This window comes from Ambystoma mexicanum, chromosome 2p, assembly GCF_040938575.1.
Source record: "Ambystoma mexicanum isolate Mex_15411 chromosome 2p, UKY_AmexF1_1, whole genome shotgun sequence".
Taxonomy (NCBI): domain Eukaryota; kingdom Metazoa; phylum Chordata; class Amphibia; order Caudata; family Ambystomatidae; genus Ambystoma; species Ambystoma mexicanum.
This window is the reverse complement of record NC_090923.1, coordinates 1,135,192,361-1,135,213,711: the sequence shown is the minus strand read 5'-3', so window position 1 is coordinate 1,135,213,711 and position 21,351 is coordinate 1,135,192,361. Positions and strand designations below refer to the sequence as shown.

At 48.4% G+C, this 21,351-nt stretch overlaps 1 protein-coding gene across 4 annotated transcripts in view; it reads right to left on the bottom strand.

The window, feature by feature from the left end:
- TUT1 (terminal uridylyl transferase 1, U6 snRNA-specific) overlaps positions 1-21,351 on the bottom strand; it is a 688,083-nt gene that overhangs the window by 280,074 nt on the left and 386,658 nt on the right. For all 4 annotated transcript variants that reach the window (XM_069645196.1, XM_069645195.1, XM_069645199.1 and 1 more), the window contains one exon: positions 5,848-5,981. In XM_069645196.1, coding sequence (XP_069501297.1) covers positions 5,848-5,981 — 134 coding nt within the window. The remainder of the gene's footprint in view (positions 1-5,847; positions 5,982-21,351) is intronic.

Here is a 21,351-nt window from a genome sequence, read left to right as displayed (position 1 = left end):
GGATATTCTCAGGAGAGAATGAGTGGGGTCAGGGGTTCACAATGAGTCCACACAATGAAGGACACAATTTAATTTAGACAGGAATGCACAAAAATGCTATATTTATTCTAAGCCCAAAACACACTAAAAATGAAGCCGGTGATAGTATCGCACAAAACTATATATATACAGTCATCATAGGTTCTAAAATGGATTCAATGTCAAATTAATAAAATAAGTTAAGTAAGTGATGCAGTAACATGGAACCAAGACACAAGAAATATGCCGTAGCTACAGAAGTCCAATCCTTATGAAGAGTGGGCTTTGTGCCCAAAAGTCAAAATGCTTCCCTCGGGAATGCATCTGATGCAGGTACTTGTGTTGGTAAAAAGTTCAAGAAAAGAGATGCAACAAAGTTACTGGGAAGTAAAAATGTGTTCTTATCCTTCAGGTTTCACTGCCCATGTGCGACGACCACAAGGCAGTAGAATGGAAGGACACAATTAGACTTGTTAGCAATGTTATCCTATGGAGGACAGGGGGAGATAAATGATTTGCGTTTACTTACCTCCCTGGCTCAGATTTGCCCAGGAGGACTGCATGAGTCTACTGGGGGCCGCTGGAGGTTGCATTTCCCACCATTGGTTCTGGCGAGAGGTGCCCACAAACTGCGGCTGCAAGGATTCTTCCAGTTGGGTCCAGGAGCACTTGGCCTTGGATAATTGCAGAAAGCCCTGATGCAGACCTTTTCAGGACACAAGATGGGGGGACTAGTTCCAGCTGTGGCCACTGCACACAAGCGACGGCAGGCGTTGTTCCAGTTGTAGTTGAAGATCTTCCATAGCAGGATCCATTGAAGCTGGGAGTCTGAAATTCGGCAAGAAGCCGACTTACACCACAAGCTGTTGTGAGGGGTCAGCAAAGTGAGGCAGACAACTTTTTGATGATTGATTAAAACATGCCATTTTATTAAATGATAAATGTCAAATGCTTTACTATCTCTGCGCTGATGAGGATTTCCCTGTCTAACAAAAAACTAAAGGGAAACACTAACAGAGGATGTCTGTCCCTCACACTTAAACACAAATACACAACGAAAATATATGGCCATTCAAACAATATCAACAGTTATATTCAGTTTCTTGATAAGCATTTTAGTAACCTTGGTGAACTCCCATCGGCAGGATTCAAAATAAAGTCAGCTTCATTGTTCATGACAAGGAAATAAGGAACTCCACATAGGTAGAAACGCTTCAATTCAGTTCTTGATGTTTCAATGTCACAGCAAGGTTTTGTTAACTAGAGTTCCAACAACAACAAAGGTCGTCTTGGTGAAATAAAGACTTTCCACTTCCTCAAAATAGCATAAATGTTATTCCCAGCCATAATGCTTTGCCACCACCTCCAGTTATCCAAGAGGACTTGGCACGGTTGAAAAGAAATATAATGTTAGGGAAACACCAGTCTCGGTTGGCAGTTATTACCTCTATTCACAAGATTAGGATCCACAATAGGTATATATGTCAGGATGTCTTCACAGTGCTGCTGCTCCTACTTCAACAGCATTCTACTTCATTTGTACTACTGAAATCTTCCATCGACTGACAACCAGATATAGCACCACAGCTTCAGTAATTTAGGATTCAAAACAGGTTCTAACAAGATTCACTTTAAGGCACTTCAACACCTTCAAATAGGCAAGAGACTCTTCCTCAGAATATATCTCTTCAAAAGGGGCAGCCTCCATGCCTTTCTTGCCTGTCTGCCACACCAGCAACCGGTTTGCCTTTATGATCCACTTCTCTCTTTCTCCAACAGTCTTCGACAACTTCAAGTAATATGTATAAGCAGCCAGTTTTCCCTTCCCCAACTTTGCCTTCAACTCTTTGCCAACTGTTAGCCAAATAAATACCCAGAAGCCTTGGTGCCACTCTCTTGGCTTCGGGTAATGCTTGCACACTTGTAACCTAAGCAAGGTTGAACTTCTATTGGGCTCACAGTAATTGTTAGACTGTTTTCGGGCTTGGAGAAAGGCTGCTCTCAATCTTAATGACGAAATATTCTTGGCTTTGGCAATGCTTGTGCTCTCTTCAACTGCAGATGCAATGTTTAAACACTCAACTTCTTTTATGAACAATGGTTCTTTGTGAGAATAAAGGAGGTAAAGTTCACTCTTCACATGGAAAACGAAATTAAACACAGCCGACCACCTCTTCACAAGTTTTACAAAGTTGAAATGTTCGACAATGGCTTTCCGCAGTTTTTGTTCTGCTTAATGAGAGACACGTGACCACTTCTTCATACATTTTAAGGGTTTAGCAATAGCTTTCAGCAGCGTTTGCTTTCACGTGAATTTCCATTGTCCCCTTGTTAGGAACTCCATGATCAACTTCAACTCGCTGCCGCTTCTAAGCGAGTGAACATTAAGTTGGATACTGTTGCCAGCAGTGCTTGCTAAAGGAATCAGACGCCAGGTTTGACTCTTGACTCACCGGCTTCTGCAATCCTCCTTTCACGTGTTGCACAACTTCTACTGCATCTGGCTCATTTAGGACCCACACCCTTCCTCACTGAAGGTGTATCCGGCCCAGCCACTCAATTAAGGAGCCCCTCTCGCTCCCAAGACCCACGGCTTGACAACAGCTCCTTGCCTCAGTCTCCGACACGTTTTCTGCACGGCAGCCACTGCAATCAGGCACACCTGGGGAAAGGCAGCCTTCCTGCACGTCTTCTGCTGTGCAGCCTCTGCACTTCAGAGTTTGTGGGAAACAGGACCCTCTCAGAACAAGCAGGTCAAATTTGCTGCAATGTTCTCCCACTTCAGCTTGGATCACCAACACTCTGCTTTCTTCTTTCTGCCTCTGCTACTACTACACACACTCCAGTAACAGTTCCAGCCCCTTTCAACTGCCTACACCTGAGGGGGCCCTTTTATGCCTCCCCGGTTCCTTCAGGTGTGGGCAGTTAGGCTTACTTGACTGGCTACTGCTACATCATAACTCTTCAGTTCTCTTCCTCATTGCAGTAATTATGAGATTATGGGACGTGAAGTACTCAACAAAATTAAATTCTTTAACTTCTGCTGTTTGCCAAACAGCTATCAAAAGTGTGGGAATACGGGGAAAATTAAACATGGGGAATTCTTCCTGGCCTGTCCCGCCGAACCCCCCCCGCCCCATGTGATCCTCCTGCAGTACACCACCTGCAGGGTCAGAATCAGGAAGCGTCTGCCTTTCCCTGGCCACATCAGAATGGTCCCAGGTCAGGTTTCTGGAAGGAATCAATACCGATTCATCAGACTGGCGACCACTGAAGTTCCGGGTGCAAATGCAGATGGCGATGTTCTAACGAGGTAGCCCACTGGAGAAGCGGTCAGTCCACCGGGTGCTCCAGGGGCACTTCTAATGGCCCAGGACGGCTGGATCCTTGAGAACACATCAAGACTGGTTGGTCCAACCAGACCAAGGCCTTTGTAGATTAGGTGTTCCAACAGGGCTTCACTGAGCCAGACGCAGAAAGGAGTGCTAGGCATCTTCAGAAGTCTTCTTTCGGAGTTGGCTGTTCTTATACACAGGCATTTTGGCCCCAATGCTGGTCTCGAAAAATTCTGCAGGAGCACACGCGCACACACAAAGACACACCCACACATGGTACACATACACACACTTTCCTGAGCAAATGAATGACCGTATATGGGATTTCCTGACCTGGCAAGGCAGGAAGAAGGCCAAACAACCAGCTAAAAGCTTGTGGTGTGGCCATTTTAGAACACTAGCCGCGTTCAGTAGCCATACGCCGTAAACACCAATGTGCACACTAGAAATAACACAAAAATTGTAGCAATACAATTGCTGCCACCAGCTTGTCTTCAGGCACATATAAAAGTAACCGAAAATCCCAAGTGTAAAAGACTAGGGTGATACAAAAGTATCCCCACTGCACTGCATTGTAAGATGCTGTGTGTAAGGTTAAAAAGTTAGTGTGTAAAAAGTCAAAAGGGAAACAGTTTCCGGGTACCGATAGTCTGAAGGATTGATCAGTTTCCCCATAATAAAATTAGCAAAAGGCCGGTGGAGTGAAGCTGAAGGCTTCAATTCCCTGTAAAAAGTCAGGACAGGTTCAAAAACAAAAGCAAAACATCTGGGTGTCTATAGAACTATGGAGAGAAAGCTGCCAAAATATAAATCTTTCATAACAACCAGCACCAACTCAAGTGAAGCCCTGCTCCTCTGCCTGACCACAAGAAGACCCTTGTTTGTGCTTCGTCCACTGGACCGATGGGAACAACTAGTCTTGACCTCTGCTCGAGGATCCTTGCCTGCTAAGCCCGTCTGGACCAACCGATGGACTGATCAGCTCTTTCCTGGGCTACTCTCTGCAGCCATTGCTGTACCAAATACATCCTTGGAACTTGGGAGTATCTTCAGCTTGTACTACAAGACATCGGGTCCTGCATTTTCAGCCTTCTTGCATCAATGGAAGCCATGCAGTACCTGCTCTGTTGTTCACCCATTGAAGATCGCAGTGTTTGCCATTTCCATTGTCTTCCTCACTCCCTGGAGGTATCCTAAGGTCGCCTGGTCTGCAGAAGTCTTCATCTTTTCTTTGCAAGAGGGTTCAGCTGGAAGGTGCCTGGAACCGAGATTCAAGCACTGCGACCAACCGTAACTAAATCCCCCAAAAAGTGACCTCTGTACCTACGGCCCTCAAGCCTCCCTCAACCGGATCAAGCACATTAGACTATGGGCCTCATTCCGAGTATGGCGGTAGGGGGTTAACGGCACCAGTAAGGATGCCGGTGCCGTTAACCCCCTACCGCCATATTCCGAGGTCCCTTAGCGGGTCCCTCCAGGAACAGCTGGTCTGATCAGCAGTTCTTAGTGGGACCCGTTAAGGGACCAGGGAGCAAATAACGGGCCTGCTGTTAGCGGCCCCCTTATTTGCTCCTTCCCCATTCCCATTGAGCCCCATGGGGGCTCGAATGGGAATGGGGAATGGTTTTCTGAATGGGGATTTACCGGGTCCTCCAAGGTTGGAATGACCCGGTAAGTCCCCATTCAGAGACACCAAACCCGGACCCGGGTTTGGAGGCAGGCATGGTGCTAATAGCACCATGGCTACCTCCAAACTCGGAATGACCCCATATGTCTCCAATGGAAAGCACAACCTCAGCAGTGGTATCTGTTTCTTTTACACCCCCGGTCTTCCTTAGGGTTACATGGATGTAAAGTTCTGTCCCTATCTCTCTCTTTCCAGACTTCGATTGGTGGTGTTCTGGTGAAGGACCCTATCCTTGACCTAGTCTAATATAGTGGGATAGGGAGAGCTACCCACCTGCACTTTCTTCATCTTTCTGGAACTTGGAAGCAGTGGCATTGTCCAATCATATTGCAAACCAACCTGAAAAGTATAGATTTGGAACGGATAACTTTAGGATCAAGGCCCCAAACCTTCTCAGGGAAGTGTTATTCTAAAGTCCACCAACTGTATTTGATGCATCTGACTACTTAGCTGCTTTGCATTGGGTTCGAATTATATGCCATGCCTATCTTCTCCTAAGGGTGAACACATATTTATTTTATAGTAAGTGTGTATCAATAGGTTTCATTTGCTTAGTGTGTATTTTAAAGGCCTAATAAATCCTTGCACATTATACTTACCTGTCTAACTGGATTTATTGTGTTGCTCTACGTAGACTCATTGTAGCCCTAGACTACTCTCAAGCCCCTCTCCTGAAGCTAAGCTTTGCCCGCCTGCTTCCTACCGTGACTGGGTTTGACTAGACTTCAGTATCTTCCTGTTCTCCAGAATAGGAAACCCATCTCAACAAGAAGTAGCATTGGGAATTCCATGCTGCCAGTGTCTCACCTCAGCATCATTTGAAGTTTTCCGGGCTGATGCTTGGAAGGTTTTGGTGTTCTCGAGGTCCAGGAAAAGGTCCAAGTCGCAGCCATGAACATCAAACCCATTCACGGATGAGCCGAAGGGGAGAATGGAACACCCTAGAGAAGAGAGAGAGATATGGTCAGATAAAAGGCAGAACACCAGGAAGGATAAACAGGAAATCCTGTCAAATGTAGAAAGAGAGAGAATGCCAAACACTTCTTAGACACAGCTTGCAGAATAATAGTTCAGGGACACACAGCTTACAGAATGACAGGAAACTCACAGACACAGAACTGACATTGGCCCTTAGGTCTGAAACATTCCTAGAACATGATAGCAGGCATCAAACCTACCCAGAAGCGTGCAGGGTGCCTGGGAGCCTGTGTGTAACACATAGACACTGTGAATTAGCTTAAGTTTTGTTATGTGGCGTATGTACAGCACATAATGCCATTGTTACGGCCTCAAAGCATTGTGGATGAACGCCTTTGGAGGACCAAAGTCTGAAGTATGAGAATTGAGATGAGGATTTTAGAATGTGTGTCTGCAGTTTAGCCAGTAGGAAGGTAGTTTAGTTTAGTTTATTATTTATAGAGTGCACCTAACCCTGAAGTATCTGGGCACTTAAGCATAGAGAAAAGTTTACAATTACAGTTACATAATATTGATGCATAATTGGGACCAGGTTACATAGTGGTCAGAAAGGTAAAGGTGACAAACAGAAAGCATATGACGTGGCAGACAGACCAGGTTACAGAATGGTAGGAAGCGGTGGCTAGGTCCCTGCTAGCGACCCATGGAGATCTGGCTAGTGGATGGGTGCAGTGATAGGCTGTAGGCAGGGTATGCGAACCAAGGAGATTATGTGCCCAGTTGGACCGAATTTCTTTTGTTAGACTCAGCTGCATTCTAGAGACAGTAGTGATGTGCTTAATGTGGCCAGTAGTGGCTTATTACATATGTTTGCAGGTGGGTTAATGCATGTAAGAGTTATGGGTGAATAAGGGTGCATTGCTCCACTGTTAGTGCCATTTCTTCAGCATAACCTCTGCACCAATGCCCCAACATACTTGCCGACCTCCACGCCAACAATCTCATGACAGCAGTTGACACCATTGCCCCCCTGGCACCATGCAAAGCTAAAGAAGTTAAACACATTAACACCTGGTTCACCCCCGATCTCCGTGCACTTATTGCCTTGAAGCGCAATGTTGAAACTAAGGAACAAGTTACTTACCTGTAACTGTTGCTCTCCAGCATGGGTCTAGCATGGATTCACCTGCTCATGAATATTCTCCGTCGTCAGGCTGGGAATCCTCGGTAAAGAAAAAATCAGTTTCAGTTTCATTTCTGAACTGTCTTTCTACTAATAACCAATCACTGGTCTCTGGGTCATAATCAAATGGACACAAGAAACGCTGTTTTCCGCGACAGGAATTTCAAAAGTGCCAAATGCAGAGGCTCGAATGGCAGGTCCATGAGTCTGGTCAGCCCCATGTTGAGCTCCCACGCCGGGGCCTTCACCGGCGGGAACGAGCGGAACAGTCCTGTCATGAACCCCTTCACAAGGCGGTGAGACCACAGCGACGAGCGCTCCGGTGCTCTGGTGTAGCGGGATATAGCCACAAGATGGATCTTGATGGAGGCATGCGCCAGCCCCGCCTTGGCCAGCACGGCGCCTGACAGAGAACCTCTTCCATTTATGCCCGTAGCACTTAAGAGTCGAGGACGCCCTGGCCTTTGCAAGGACCTCCTTGCAGTCCGCCGGGATATCGTACCCTCCGAACTCTAGTGCTGCAGGAGCCAGGCCTGCAGGTTCAGCGATCCTGGGTCGTGATGCAGGATGGCACCACCTTTCCTGGCGAGAAGATCCGCGTCCATCCGCAGTTTGACTGGGGGGGGACGCTGACAAGTCCAGAAGGTCCGGGAACCATATCTGCCTCGGCCACGCCGGTGCAACATGGATCATCCCTCACCAGGAATATCCGAGTTGATTGATGAGCCGCAGAAGCAACGGCAACGGTGGGAACGCATACAGGAACGGGCCGTCCCAGGGGAAGCAGAATGCATCGCCCATGCTCTCCGGCTGGGGAAACCTGCTGGCGAACCTCCAGCACTTGGCACATGCCGCCACCGGTGCCAGGCACTTGGTGAAGACCCTGGGCGCCGACTTCAATCCGAAGGGCAGGGCCTTGAACTGGTAGTGTCGCCCTTGGACCACGAACCGTAGGAACTTTTGATGTCCTTTGAGTATGGGTATGTGAAATTAGACGTCCTCCAAGTCCTGCGACGATAGGAAGTCGCCTTCCTCCAGCTGTCCCAGCACGTGCTGCAGGGTTACCAGCCGGAATTTCTGGGACTTGATGTATTTGTTTAGACGACAAAGGTCCAGAATGGGTCACCAACCGCCGGTCTTCTTTCAGACAAGGAAGTACCGCGAGTATACTCCGGAGCCCCGGAGCCTCTTCGGGACGAGTTCTATTGCACCCTTTTTCAGCATTGCTCGTACCTCCAGAAGTAGCTGTGGCACGTGGGTTTCCTTCCTGGCCACAGGTGGTATATGGGGACACTTGCCACTTGCCTTGGAATTCCAGAGTGTGCCCGTGGGCCAGCGAGTCCAGCACCCAACGAAGGAGATGGACTTCCACGCGCTGATGAATTTTCCCAGCCGGCCTCCCACCGGGGTGCTCGGGTGGGGGCCCGACATCACGGCCGGTTCAATCTTGCTTTGCCGAGGCCTTGGCGCCCTGGCTTCCTTGGCGGTGACGGCGACCTCCGGCCTTGCTGCGGCCTCTGTAGGCCTCTTGCGATGATGAGTGGGCCGCTTGGCGATACGACGAGGAACCGCTATCAAATCCTTTGGAGGCACCTTGGGACTTGCCTCCAGGGGTCCGAAAGGAAAGCCGTCGTTGATGGAGAGAACCCAAGGCCCGGGCCGTCTCAGTGTCCACCTTGATGGCCTGCAGTGACTCGTCCACTGCCTTGCCGAACAGGTTGTTCCCGTCGAAGGGCATGTCTAGTACCCTGATCTGAACGTCCTGATGGAAGTCGGTGGCCTTGAGCCAACCGCGTCGACGAAGGCAAATGCTGTTGCCCGTGTCGGCGATGTCCGTGGCCACCATGATGGCGTGGTCCGACGCCACCTCGCCTTCCTGTAGGATTTCAAGGGCCTCCACCCTCTTGTCGGCCGGAAAGGAAATCCAGGAGGCGAGCGATCTTAAACCACAGCTCCCTGTCGTAGCCACGATCGCGAGTGTCACGACCCACACTCTGAAGACCCCTTGGCCAACCTATGGGCCAGGGAGAGTCTCGATTCCTGCCCCCACTAAACCCAAGAAATTGCAGCATAGGCCTTCTTGGCGCCAGGCTCATGTTTGAATATCAACTTGTGCTAGGGAACTACTTTTCATTAATGCCAGTCATGTGGAGGCATCCTCACAACCTGGCTCCTTCACACCAGGCTTGCAGTGTAGTGTTTTTGGGTGTGGTACCATGGGGACTATTTTACCTGGACTTCTTTCTTGAAGCTATTTAAACCACACCCGAATAGACTGACACGCTTCGCGTTAGTTTGCATTACTGCAACGTAATGCTCACCGTGTTCATCTTCAGCCACGAACCTCGTAAGGACAGCACCTGCAAAGGAAAGGAGAAGACATTGTGAGAAAAAGGCAGCAGCTTACCTGAACTTCATCGCCAGCGGTCGCAGCTCTTCCGACCATCATCCTGGAACCAGCGCTCCCCCGGATCGACGGACCTGTAAAAGAGAAGAAACAAGGCATTAGACATTGTACAATTAACGAACTGTGCCTTAAGGCTTACCTCGCCGGCCGCTCCTCAATCAGCATCACGACGGAAATTCCATACTTCGGGCGAGTACCGCAACCTGTGGAGAGGAAAAGATAACCGGTTAGCAAAGGCAAGGCATCTTAAGCACATCGCATAGCGCCTACTCACCGCATCAAGGCGCTCCAAAAACGCCCATTCTTACCAGCGAAACAGAGGTTCCGCCTTGCCACATACTGGACTTCCGCGTACCTAGGAAGAAAAAGACATTGTTTAAAAGGCTTGCAAGAACAGCAATATTCACAGCAATAAGACCTACCTGAAAGACTCAAGACGGGCTGGCATCAGTGAAGCAACTCGATCGCCATTGCCCACCAAGCTCAACGCGCTCCTGACAAGACAGCAGGACGGAGAACCAGCCAACATCTAAAACAAGGTGAGGAGAAGTCCAGAAGGGTCGCAGACCTACAGGGTGGCGGGAGGCTGTTTACCCCGGTTGCCCAGTCCTGAACATAGCTTACCTGTATTCCAGGCAGAACTCTCCCACTGGTCGCATCTGGGCATCGCAAGGAGGGACATCTGAACCCCAACTGCTGGGTGGCGCCCCCGTGGAACCAGGTGAGCGTAACAGAACACGAAGCCTCCAAACCTAAATCCACCTGGGTGTCATGGAAACCTCAGAATTAGACCAATTGGCCCAACTAATAGGAGAACTGCGCGCCGAGGTTAATTCTGCCCGTCAGGAGACTAATGCTCTCAGAAGAGATTTAATAGTGACTAAGGAGCGCACTGAAGACATTAGCAGACAATACTTGCAATCACAAGCAGGCCAGACCCCACTACCGGGAAACAAACCAACGATGCAGAATCCTACCCTGCCATCCACTTCTACTCCGGTGCAAGTCGTGCTACCAGGAACAGTTCCTTTGGCCCCACCGGAGCGATTTACGGGTGATCCACAGAAATACGCCACATTCATGAATCAATGCCGCCTTCACTTTCTTTGCAGGCCTGGAGCATTTCCAAACGGCCAGGCTCGGGTGGCCTTTGTCTTGTCATACCTGAGCGGTAGCGCAGCAGACTGGTCAGTTCCATTGGTGACACATGATGATCCTCTGCTACATGACTTTGGGGGATTTCAGAGGGAAATGGAGAAACTTTTTGCTCGTCATACCCGAGAGCAAGTAGTGGACAATTAACTCCTTTCCCTCCGACAGGGAAATCAGGACCTGTTAACGTACATTGCTACTTTCAACAGATTGGTCGATGAAGCTAGGTGGCCTGAAAACAAAAGAACCACGTTGTTTCATCAGGGTTTACAAGGCGAATTAAAAGATGTTCTAGCTCAAGTAGTGGACCCTCCTTGAGACTGTTCGGAGTTCATAAATTTGGCTGTACAATTAGACCACCGACTGCAAGACCGAAAAGCAGATCGCTCCAAAATGGATCCACGGGCGGTGTATGTTCGGTCTAGAGACAATGTAACTCATGCAAAAGAAAATTCTGCTGAGCGCATGCAACTTGCAGGAGTGCGACCCCCATTAACAAAACAAGAGCGAGATAAAAGAAGGCAACAACAACTGTCTCTGTATTGTGGAAAATCTGGGCACTTCTTGAAGGACTGCCCGGTGAAACCCCCTAGGAAGGTTGTTTGGGCCACGGAAAAAGACCAAGAGAAAGAACATCAATCGGAAAACTACCCAGCTCAGAAAACGTAGAGGTCAGCTTGTCGAGTGAGGGAAAGGAGCCACCGACCTCACACTTTGCAATACCAGTGATCTTGATCAATAACCAACGGTCTTCCAGAATGCATGCCATAGAAGCTTACATTGACAGTGGGGCAGTCGGGAATTATATTGATCGAGATCTGGCTGCAGAGATGGGACTTCCCTTATGTTCCAAGCCGATTACAGATAAGGTGACTAAGGTGGATGGGACTGAAATCGCTTCCAGACTCGTAACCCAATGCACAGCTGAGATAACAATGCTGTGCCAGGACGGACATAGGGAACTCATTTCGTTTGACCTCATCAATACTTATACTAGGAATGCCATGGTTAGTCGCTCATAATCCTTCGATTAACTGGCGAGCCAGGAAATTAACCTTCCTCAGTGACTGCTCTCCAGCCTGTTACTATCAAGAACAGAAGACTGCTTTCAGTAATTCTACAACTCCCGGAACCACAACATCTATCTTACGTGTAACCAGTACCTTACCTGAGCAATACCGCAATTTCCAGGATGTAATTCAGAAGGACCAAGCCAATACCCTGCCGCCCCACAGGCCCTACGACTGTCAAATCAACCTTGTCCTGGTGCACAAGTCCCCTGTGGGAGGATCTATGCTCTGACTGAACCTGAAAATCTTCACCTGAAGTCCTATCTAGACCAGTACCTCGCAAACGGATTTATCCGTCCTTCGAAGTCCCCGGCAGCCAATCCTTTGTTGTTCGTGCTAAAAATGAAGGGGACTTAAGGACCTGTATTTATTACCACGCATTAAACCAGATCACGGTGAAGAACCGTTACCCTTTGCCACTTATTCCGGAAATGCTGGACCAGGTCCAGGACGCTCAAATTTACACCAAATTGGATCTTCGGGGAGCGTATCACCTGGTTCGGGTCAGAAGCGGCGACAAATGGAAAACCACTTCTGTACTAAGTATGGGTTATTCGAATATCAAGTTATGCCCTTTGGGTTATGCAACGCACTGGCAGCATTCCAATACTTCATGAATGACGTCTTGAGAGAGTTAATTGATGTCTGCGCCCTAGTGTACATAGATGATATCCTGGTGTACTCAACTTCTAAACAAGACCATATCAAGCAACGTCCGTTCAGTCCTCACCAAGCTCCGCGAACATCGTTTATTTGCCAAGCTGGTAAAGTGCTTTTTTCATGTAACCGAAGTGGAGTTCCTAGGCTTCATCCTTAGTCCCGGAGGCATCAGGATGGACCTGCACAAGGTCGACGCCGTTCTGAAATGGCCATCACCGACATCAATAAAGGGAGTACAAAGTATGTTAGGCTTTGCGAACTTTTATCGTCGGTTCATACCAGACTTCTCCCAAATCGTACACCCAATCACCGTGTTGCTACGAAAAAATAACAAGAAATTCACCTGGACCGAAGACGCAGAAAAAGCCTTTCAGGAACTAAAGAAAAGATTCACCTCAGCACCGATCTTATGACATCCACGTCCTGACCTCCCATATATCTTAGAGACGGACGCTTCCAGTATAGCAATGGGACCTGTCCTCTCACAAAGAGATCCCAAAACTGGCCAGCTACATCCAGTGGCATTCTGGTCAAAAGAAGTTTTTACCTCCAGAAATTAACTACGCCATCACCGACAAAGAACTCTTGGCAATCAAATCCGCCTTCAAAGCCTGGCGACACTACCTTCTGGGAGCCAGACACACCATTACAGTTATTACTGACCACCGAAACCTGCAGTATCTTAAAACAGCAAAGGCCCAATTTTCAACGCAGCTGCGATGGGCTCTATTCTTTGCTGAATACGATTTTGTCATAACTTTTCGACCAGGTGTCAAGAATGGAAAGGCTGAGGCACTTTCTCGTACTGGAACTGATGACTTGGTTTTTACAGCCCCAGATCCGGTCCCCATCATACCTGAAGACAAACTTTTAGGCCTGACCACAGCCATAACACACATGGAGCTGAAAAAGGAAATTCAACAAATCATGAATACGGATGCCCTCCTTGCATGGCAAGCGCAAGGAGAACAATATTCCATCCAAGACCGCATACCCCTTTTTAAGGGCCGCCTATACATACCCACCAAGGACCTACAACAGCAAGTCATTTCAGGTTACCACGATTCCCTAATCGAAGGGCACCCTGGAATCACCAAGACCTTAGCCAAGGTTAAACAGAACTTTTGGTGGCCTACCTGGCGGAGAGATATAATCCAATACATTCAATCTTGTGGAGTCTGCGCACAAAACAAATCGCAAAAACATAAACCATCTGGTCTTTTGAGACCTTTGGACATTCCTCCAGCGCCATGGCACACCCTTTCCCTCGACTTCATCACGGATCTGCCTACCAGTCAAGGGTTTAATACCATTCTTGTAGTCGTAGACCTATTCTCGAAGATGGCCCACTTCATTCCACTCAAAGGCCTTCCAGATGCATCCACTCTAGCCAAGGTATTTCTGGACAATATTGTTAAATTACATGGATTCCCATCAGTCCTGATCTCTGATCGAGGTAGTCAGTTAATTTCCAACTTTTGGAGAAAGTGTTGTGCAATGGCACAAATTGACATCCAGTTATCCACCAGCCACCACCCCCAAACGGACGGTAAGACCGAAAGGACCAACCAGACCCGTGAGCAATACTTACGGTGTATGTTGCATCACGAGCTGAGAGACTGGAAGGACTTACTATGGATAGCTGAGTACGCATATAACAACTCCTTACATTCCAGTACTGGGTAAACACCTTTTTATACCTTATATGGTAGACACCCACGTACCTCAGAATTGGATCTCCCAACCAAATTGGAAATGCCAGCGGTTAAAACCCTTCACATCAGCATCACTCAGGCTTTCAAAAAGGCCAGAGAACATCTGATTCACGCCAAAGCCAAGCAAAAACAATTCGCCGACCAACACAGGACGAAGGCCCCCGATTATCAAGTAGGAGACAAGGTTTGGCTAGCCATCAAGTGTATACCCATCAAAGGAAACGGACCTTTCAACCCAGGTATTTGGGACCCTACACCATCAAGACGATTATCAGTCCAGCGGCCGTCAAGTTAGATTTACCATCCAATCTACACATCCATCCGGTATTTCATGTGTCCATTTTAAAACCAATGCAACCTGGAACACGGATTGAAGCAGCTCCGAAACCCATTCTTGTCGACAGAGAACTTGAATTCAAAGTTAAAGGCATACTGGATTCTAAGTACTCAAGGGGTAGACTATACTATCTAATAGATTGGAAAGGTTTTGGACCCCAAGACAGATCCTGGGAACACTGTGAAAATGTTCACGCACCGCATCTGATCAAAAGCTACCATCGAAACTTCCCAACTAAGCCTGGGCCGGACAGAAGGAACACCTTGAGAGGGGCATTGGGGGTGGGGGGAGAGTGCTGTCACAACCCACACTCTGAAGACCCCCTGGCTAACCTATGGCCAAGGAGAGTCTGGATTCCTGCCCCCACTAAACCCAAGAAATTGCAGCATATGCCTTCTTGGGGCCAGTCCTGGCGCCTTTGGCGCCAGGCTCATGTTTGAATATGGACTTGTGCTTGGGAACTACTTTTCATTTATGCGAGTCATGTGGAGGCATCCTCACAACCTGGCTCCTTGACACCAGGCTTGCAGTGTAGTGTTTTTGGGTGTGGTACCATGGGGCGTATTTTACCTGGACTTCTTTCTTGAAGCTATTTAAACCACACCCGAATAGACTGACACGCTTTGCGTTAGTTTGCATTACTGCAACGTAACGCTCACCGTGTTCAGCTTCAGCCACGAACCTCGTAAGGACAGCACCTGCAAAGGAAAAGAGAAGACATTGTGAGAAAAAGGCCATAGCTTACCTGAACTTCATCGCCAGCGGTCCGCAGCTCTTCCGACCATCATCCTGGAACCAGTGCTCCCCCGGATCGACGGGCCTGTAAAAGAGAAGAAACAAGGCATTAGACATTGTACAATAAACGAACTGTGCCTTAAGGCTTACCTCGCCGGCCACTCCTCAATCAGCATCATGACAGAAATTCCATACTCCGGACGAGTACCGCGACCTGTGGAGAGGAAAAGATAACAGGTTAGCAAAGGCAAGGCATCTTAAGCGCGGCGCATAGCGCCTACTCACGGCATCAAGGCGCTCCAAAACCGCCCATACTTACCGGCGAAACACAGGTTCCGCCTTGCCACATACTGGACTTCCGTGTACCTAGGAAGAAAAAGACATTGTTTAAAAGGCTTGCAAGAGCAGCAATATTCACAGCAATAAGACCTACCTGAAAGACTCAAGACGGGCTGGCATCAGTGAAGCAACTCGATCGCCATTGCCCACCAAGCTCAACGCGCCCCTGCCAAGACAGCAGGACGGAGAACCCGCCAACATCTAAAACAAGGTGAGAAGTCCAGAAGGGTCGCAGACCTACAGGGTGGCGGGAGGCTGTTTACCCCGGTTGCCCAGTCCTGAACATAGCTTACCTGTATTCCAGGCAGAACTCTCCCGCTGGTTGCATCTAGGCATCGCAAGGAGGGACATCTGAACCCCAACTGCTGGGTGGCGCCCGCGTGGAACCAGGTAAGCGTAACAGCGAGGGCGTTGGCCGCTTTGATGGTCGTCACCGCCGACGAGATGACTCGTCCCATGGCGTCCAGCTTCTTCCCCTCGCCATCCGGTGGGGAAATTGAAGGTTGATCCCGTCGCCCCAGCCGATTTCTTCTTGGCCGCTGCAGAGACCACTGAATCTGGGGACGGCTGAACTCTAAGGCACATGGGGGCAGAACCCGGGACCCGGTACTTCTCATAACGGTCCCTCTTCACAGGAGCCGTGGACGGGTTCTTGAGCAACAGCCCTTCGTCCGAGATGTCGTCCAGTAACGGTACTGAGAGGACGGTCTTCCTCTTGGCCTCCCGTCGTTGGTAGAGGAAACCCTCCTTCTTCTGCTCTTCGGGACAAAGCTGGAAAAGTTCTGATGCCCTGGCGATCATGGCGTGAAAGGAGCCAATTTCGTCGGGGGTAGGGGGGCCCCGGGCAGGGGGTGATGGGAGTTACGTCCCGTCGTCATCCTCCCGTCGTCATCCTCCCGTCGTCTCCGTCTCATCCCTCGGTGGAGGGGAACGAGGTGAAGGTTGAAAAGGAGGGTGAGGATGGATTCGCCTTCTCTTGTTCGGTGGGCTTCCCGACGGTCCAGGTGCCATTGGATCGTCCGCTGGGGGTAAGGGCAACCTTGTCCTTATCTCCGTACACAGGGTCTGGATAGCCATCAGGATTGCTCCTGAGTTGTCCTGTGCCATCGGCTGCGACAGGAGCGACGTCTGGGAAGTGGGGTCCTCCTTCTCCTCCACGGCTCGCGGCTCCACCGTTGCTCTCTACGTCTGCCTCGTCAGGATCCCTCCCGTAGGACCGTACTTCCTCCAACCTCTTGTCCAGGAACTTTGCGACGCCAGCCAGCTCATCGTCGGAGGTGGTATCTGTGTCCGTTATGGCTACCGTGCCCCCCCTTTCTCCTCCCGGGGTTTCACTGTAACATTTACCTGAACTCCGCGGGGGCACCGGGTCTATGGACGTTCCTCAGAATTCTTACAGGTGGAAAAGGACTGGTAAACCCTGCAAGGTTCAACAATAATGCTCTTAGTAAAAATGTCCATGCGCCAACTTTCCCTCATTTCTTAACTAATACATTCTAACTTTGTTGTCCGCCAACGGAGCGTAAAAATGGCTTACCAGTGTTGAATTTTTAATTAGCTCTCCATCCTGCGGAGTGCAGGGGTGCATGTCCTGAAGAGATGAATACTGGATGATCATCTGTACTGATGAATGTCTTTTACTGATGAATATAACTAAAGCTGGCACTAGGTGAAGTGATAGCAAGCTGAAGGAGAAATTGGAAAAAGACATATGGATTACTTTTCCTGACTGGCGTTCTTGTAGTGTTGAATGAAGATATGGAAAACGTAAGTTGTTTTATGCTGCGTAGTAATATTTCTGAAGAGAAAAGGCAACGGAAATTCTCCTGACTGAACTGTTTTACTTCTATAAAGTGTTGTGGACTCCTGAAGAAATGCTTGTGAAATTATTATGAACCATTTAGAGTTCTTGGATGCACTAGCAATTACTACTGAATAGTGCGTGGTTCTGTGGAACTTATGGAACGGATGCGCTGAAGAAAAAGTTCCATTATTAAGCGTTAACAACAATTGACGTAGCAGAATATTCAAAGGTAGAATGTAATTCCAGGAACCGTGTTGTACCTATTTGTGTACACCCGTGTTTAATTGAAACTTAACTTGTGTAAGCCGAACGGCGGAGTCTTGAGAGAAAACTAGTTCACACAACTGAGCAGTGGTATCCAAATGGATACAATTAAAGGTTGCTACAAACTTTATACAATGTTTTTTTGCATTCGGCAATACTTGAGTTTTTGTAGCAGGAAAACTAGTTTCAAGTACAATGAATACGCTAGGGAATGAAAGAGCATATCAAGGTGCGAGTGACTGAAAACTGCTTCAGAGAAAAAGGGGACAGGGAATTAGGATTTTTCGGATGGGCAACAGAGGAAAACGAAGAGGAAAGGAAAGAGTAAGAGAAAACTGTGGAAACTGGGAATAACAAGGTTTTCTGTGAAGACCTCTGGATTTCCAATGGAACCGTGTAAACGTTGCTCTGCTGTTAGGCAGAGTCAATGCGAAGCGGAGATTTCACAGGGGAGCGGGGCTTATATACATAACAGAGCGGGATGAATAGAACACCACAATAGCTTTCTGAACTTTTCCCCTGGCGGCCATCTTAGATATTCAACACTTCCATACTGTTCATTGAAATTCCTTAAAACCCAGCCTTTTCTTATGAAAAACCCAATTGTGATAGGCTGAAGTCCAATTTTCCTGAGAGTTTATGCTGGATACCTTGCCTGTGATCATGACATTCATGGGGGTCTTCTCGATAGGTTGAAAAGATGATTCCCTCCGGGGTGGCAGGGAAACTCTGGGCCCGGCAGTCGTCTCCATTGGGGTAGCCTCCACAGGCTTCGCCAGGGCCGCCACGACTCCTTCGATCGAGGCCTTAGCCGGGTGAATCAGGGCCTTCGCGACCTTGGGCATGCCTGAGGCCTTCACCCTGGGGGGAGGGTTGCCTCCTCACCCCCGACTCGGCTGTTGCCGTCGGGATCGACCGGGGCCTCTCCCGAAGATTACCCGGGTTCTCTGACTTCCTCTTCTCCGAGCCAGAGTGTTTGCTTGTGGTTGATGGCGTTGGTGACATGGTACCCTGCCTGGCAGCCGAGGAGCCCGAGACATCGGCGCTCCCGGTGCCTGCGGACTCGCAGTGCTTTGCCTTTTGTTGGGCCCCCGTCGCCGGAGCACCCTCAAAGGTCATAGAAGACCGCTCGGACTTATTCCTCTTCTCACCTGCTGCTGGGCTCTTCCCCTCCAGCCAGTTGGTGAGTCTAACGCGACGATCCTTCATTGTCCGTTCGGACATGTTCTTACAAAACGCACAGTCCTTCGCCACGTGCAATTTGTCGTTGTGAAGGCAGTAGAAGCACCGGGAGTGCTGATCTTCCTTGACGAAATTCTGAAATCAGCATCCCGGGCAGCTCCTGAACAGCTTGGATCTAACAGGTGTTGCGTTTCCTTTATCCTGGGCCATGACCACGCAGGGTAGGCCTCAAAGATCTTCTGGAATCCTCCAAGAAGTGAAAACTCAACGAGAATTCGCCCTTGAGGGGCGTAGAACATTTCTGCAACGGGTCCCAGTTGATCGGAAGTAGAATCGGTGGAGCTTGAGGATCGATTGACCTCTTTGAAAAAACGCAAAACGCAGTAAAAGCTTGAGAGCTATAGCACGAGGACTCCCAACACTTGAACGTGCGGTAAAAATCTGAAGATGGCTGCCAGAGGAGGGGATTAGGTAGAGGGCAGTCATTGCCTGGGGGCAGTATGACCCAGAGACCAGTGATTGGTTATTAGTAGAAAGACAGTTCAGAAACTAAACTGAAACTGCTTTTTTCTTTACTGAGGATTCCTAGCCTGATGATGGGGAATATTCATGAGCATGTGAATCCATGCCAGACCCCATGCTGGAGAACTGGAGAAATAACCCTTCAAGCATACTAAAAACTCTGTTTACCAATGCAGCCAGAACTTACAAACAAGCCATCATCACGGCCAAAGCTTCTGTGTACAACCTTAGAATAGCCAATGCTAATTCCAAAACACATGAGCTATTCACTATTTTGAAGGAGCTAGAAACTCCTGCAGCCCTCCCACCAGTCATCACTAAAGATGAAGCCTTGTGTTCAGCAATACAAAATGTCATGCTGAACAAAATGGATTTATTCCAAAAGATTTAATCCACAAACAAACCTCACTCAATAGCCCTTTAGCACTCACTTTACCTAGACCCTACCGCCCCTCGACACAACTGCCATCTCTGAACAGTGCCCCACATTCCATTTCAGCCCTATCACAGAAAAGGACACTGCCTCCATCCTTAAAAGCATCAAACCCTCCAGGTGCAAAGGGGATGCCTGCCTAACCATCACCATAAAGAACTATGCAGACACCCTTGTTACGTTTGTTACCGGCATAGTGTCATCCTGCCTTAAGAGTCATGGGTTCTGCCTCTGATCAAAAAAGCGTTGCTCAACCCCTACATTACCCAATAATTACAAACCGATCACTACTGTAGAGGAGGTCCCAAATAAAGCCTGCACTCTCATCGCCCATTTTGAAGTAGCAGGAAAGTTCACACCAAAATATGTGACGTATGATGAGCAAATAAACCAGCAGAGAGCAGCAGTAGGGCTCTGCCCAGTACCCATCAGAAGAACAACACCTATTGAAGTACCAATAACCAGACAACCATGGACAGTAAGGTATCCATTGAGAAAACCCTACCAACAAATGAGACGAAATGAAGATTGCCTAAGTACCATCCCGGAAGAAACCAGAAAGGCCTTAATTGAAGACGAATGGTGATGTCACAAGAGCCCGGACGAACTCACAGATAGAACAAATGACGACCCAAGAACGACACAAAGACATGAAACGCCCTGAGAAAAGAGATTGTGAGCTTAAATTGATAGAAAGCTATCAAAGCATGAGAGTTAAGCTGTAAGCAAAATGAATACAGTCGATCAGTTTACGCCTGTACATATGCTTGGAACTGCAAGAAAGCTATGAAAACAGTGTGGCTTGCTATGCTAAGTAGAAGAATAGCGCGGCAAGCACCATTATATATAATCTACCTCAAAACGAAGCACAGTATTATAAGTGCAATTCCACTTTGCATGAAAAGCAGAATCAACTCCGGTTACTAGATGCCAAACAACACAAGATTCATATTCTAGCAAAATGAGAAGAGACATCTGTTTCGAAACTCAGCAGATGCAACTCGTGCCAGGAGAGCCAAGGTCATACCAATAGAAGGAACGAACAGTAGCTACATCTAATTGAAACTTAAGAACAGAATATCCTGCCTTTGAAAGGTCAAGATAAGGAAGCATAGGCAGGTGGCAAGCCGAATAAGAATTAAATGCACAAATTGAGAGAAACTAGGCAAATTCACGGTGTCTGCATCACGTGACCATCCGAGCAAGGAGAAGCACGAGTTCATACCTACAGAGATATCGGAACTTTCCCAGACAGAAGATGCAGTTTCGAGGCCAACCACAGTAACATAATTGACACATTGTTGTTGAAGTGATGATTGATTGTAACCTTAATTGGAGGAAGGCCAGGTAGCTGACGGGGCACCCTGCACCTGGCTGACCATTCTGCGTGCTGCTAAGCAAAGTGGAAATGTATGCATGGGGTTAGTGCCAACCCAATCACAATGGACCAAATAATCTAGGTTCCTATAGTTAGTGGAACCAACGGTACGTCGTACTTTTAGTGACGTCTGCAGTAGTCATTTTGAAGGAAGGGCTTAGACGCCCACCTGACAGTACTCACCCAATCCCCTCACTCCGTTACCATATACA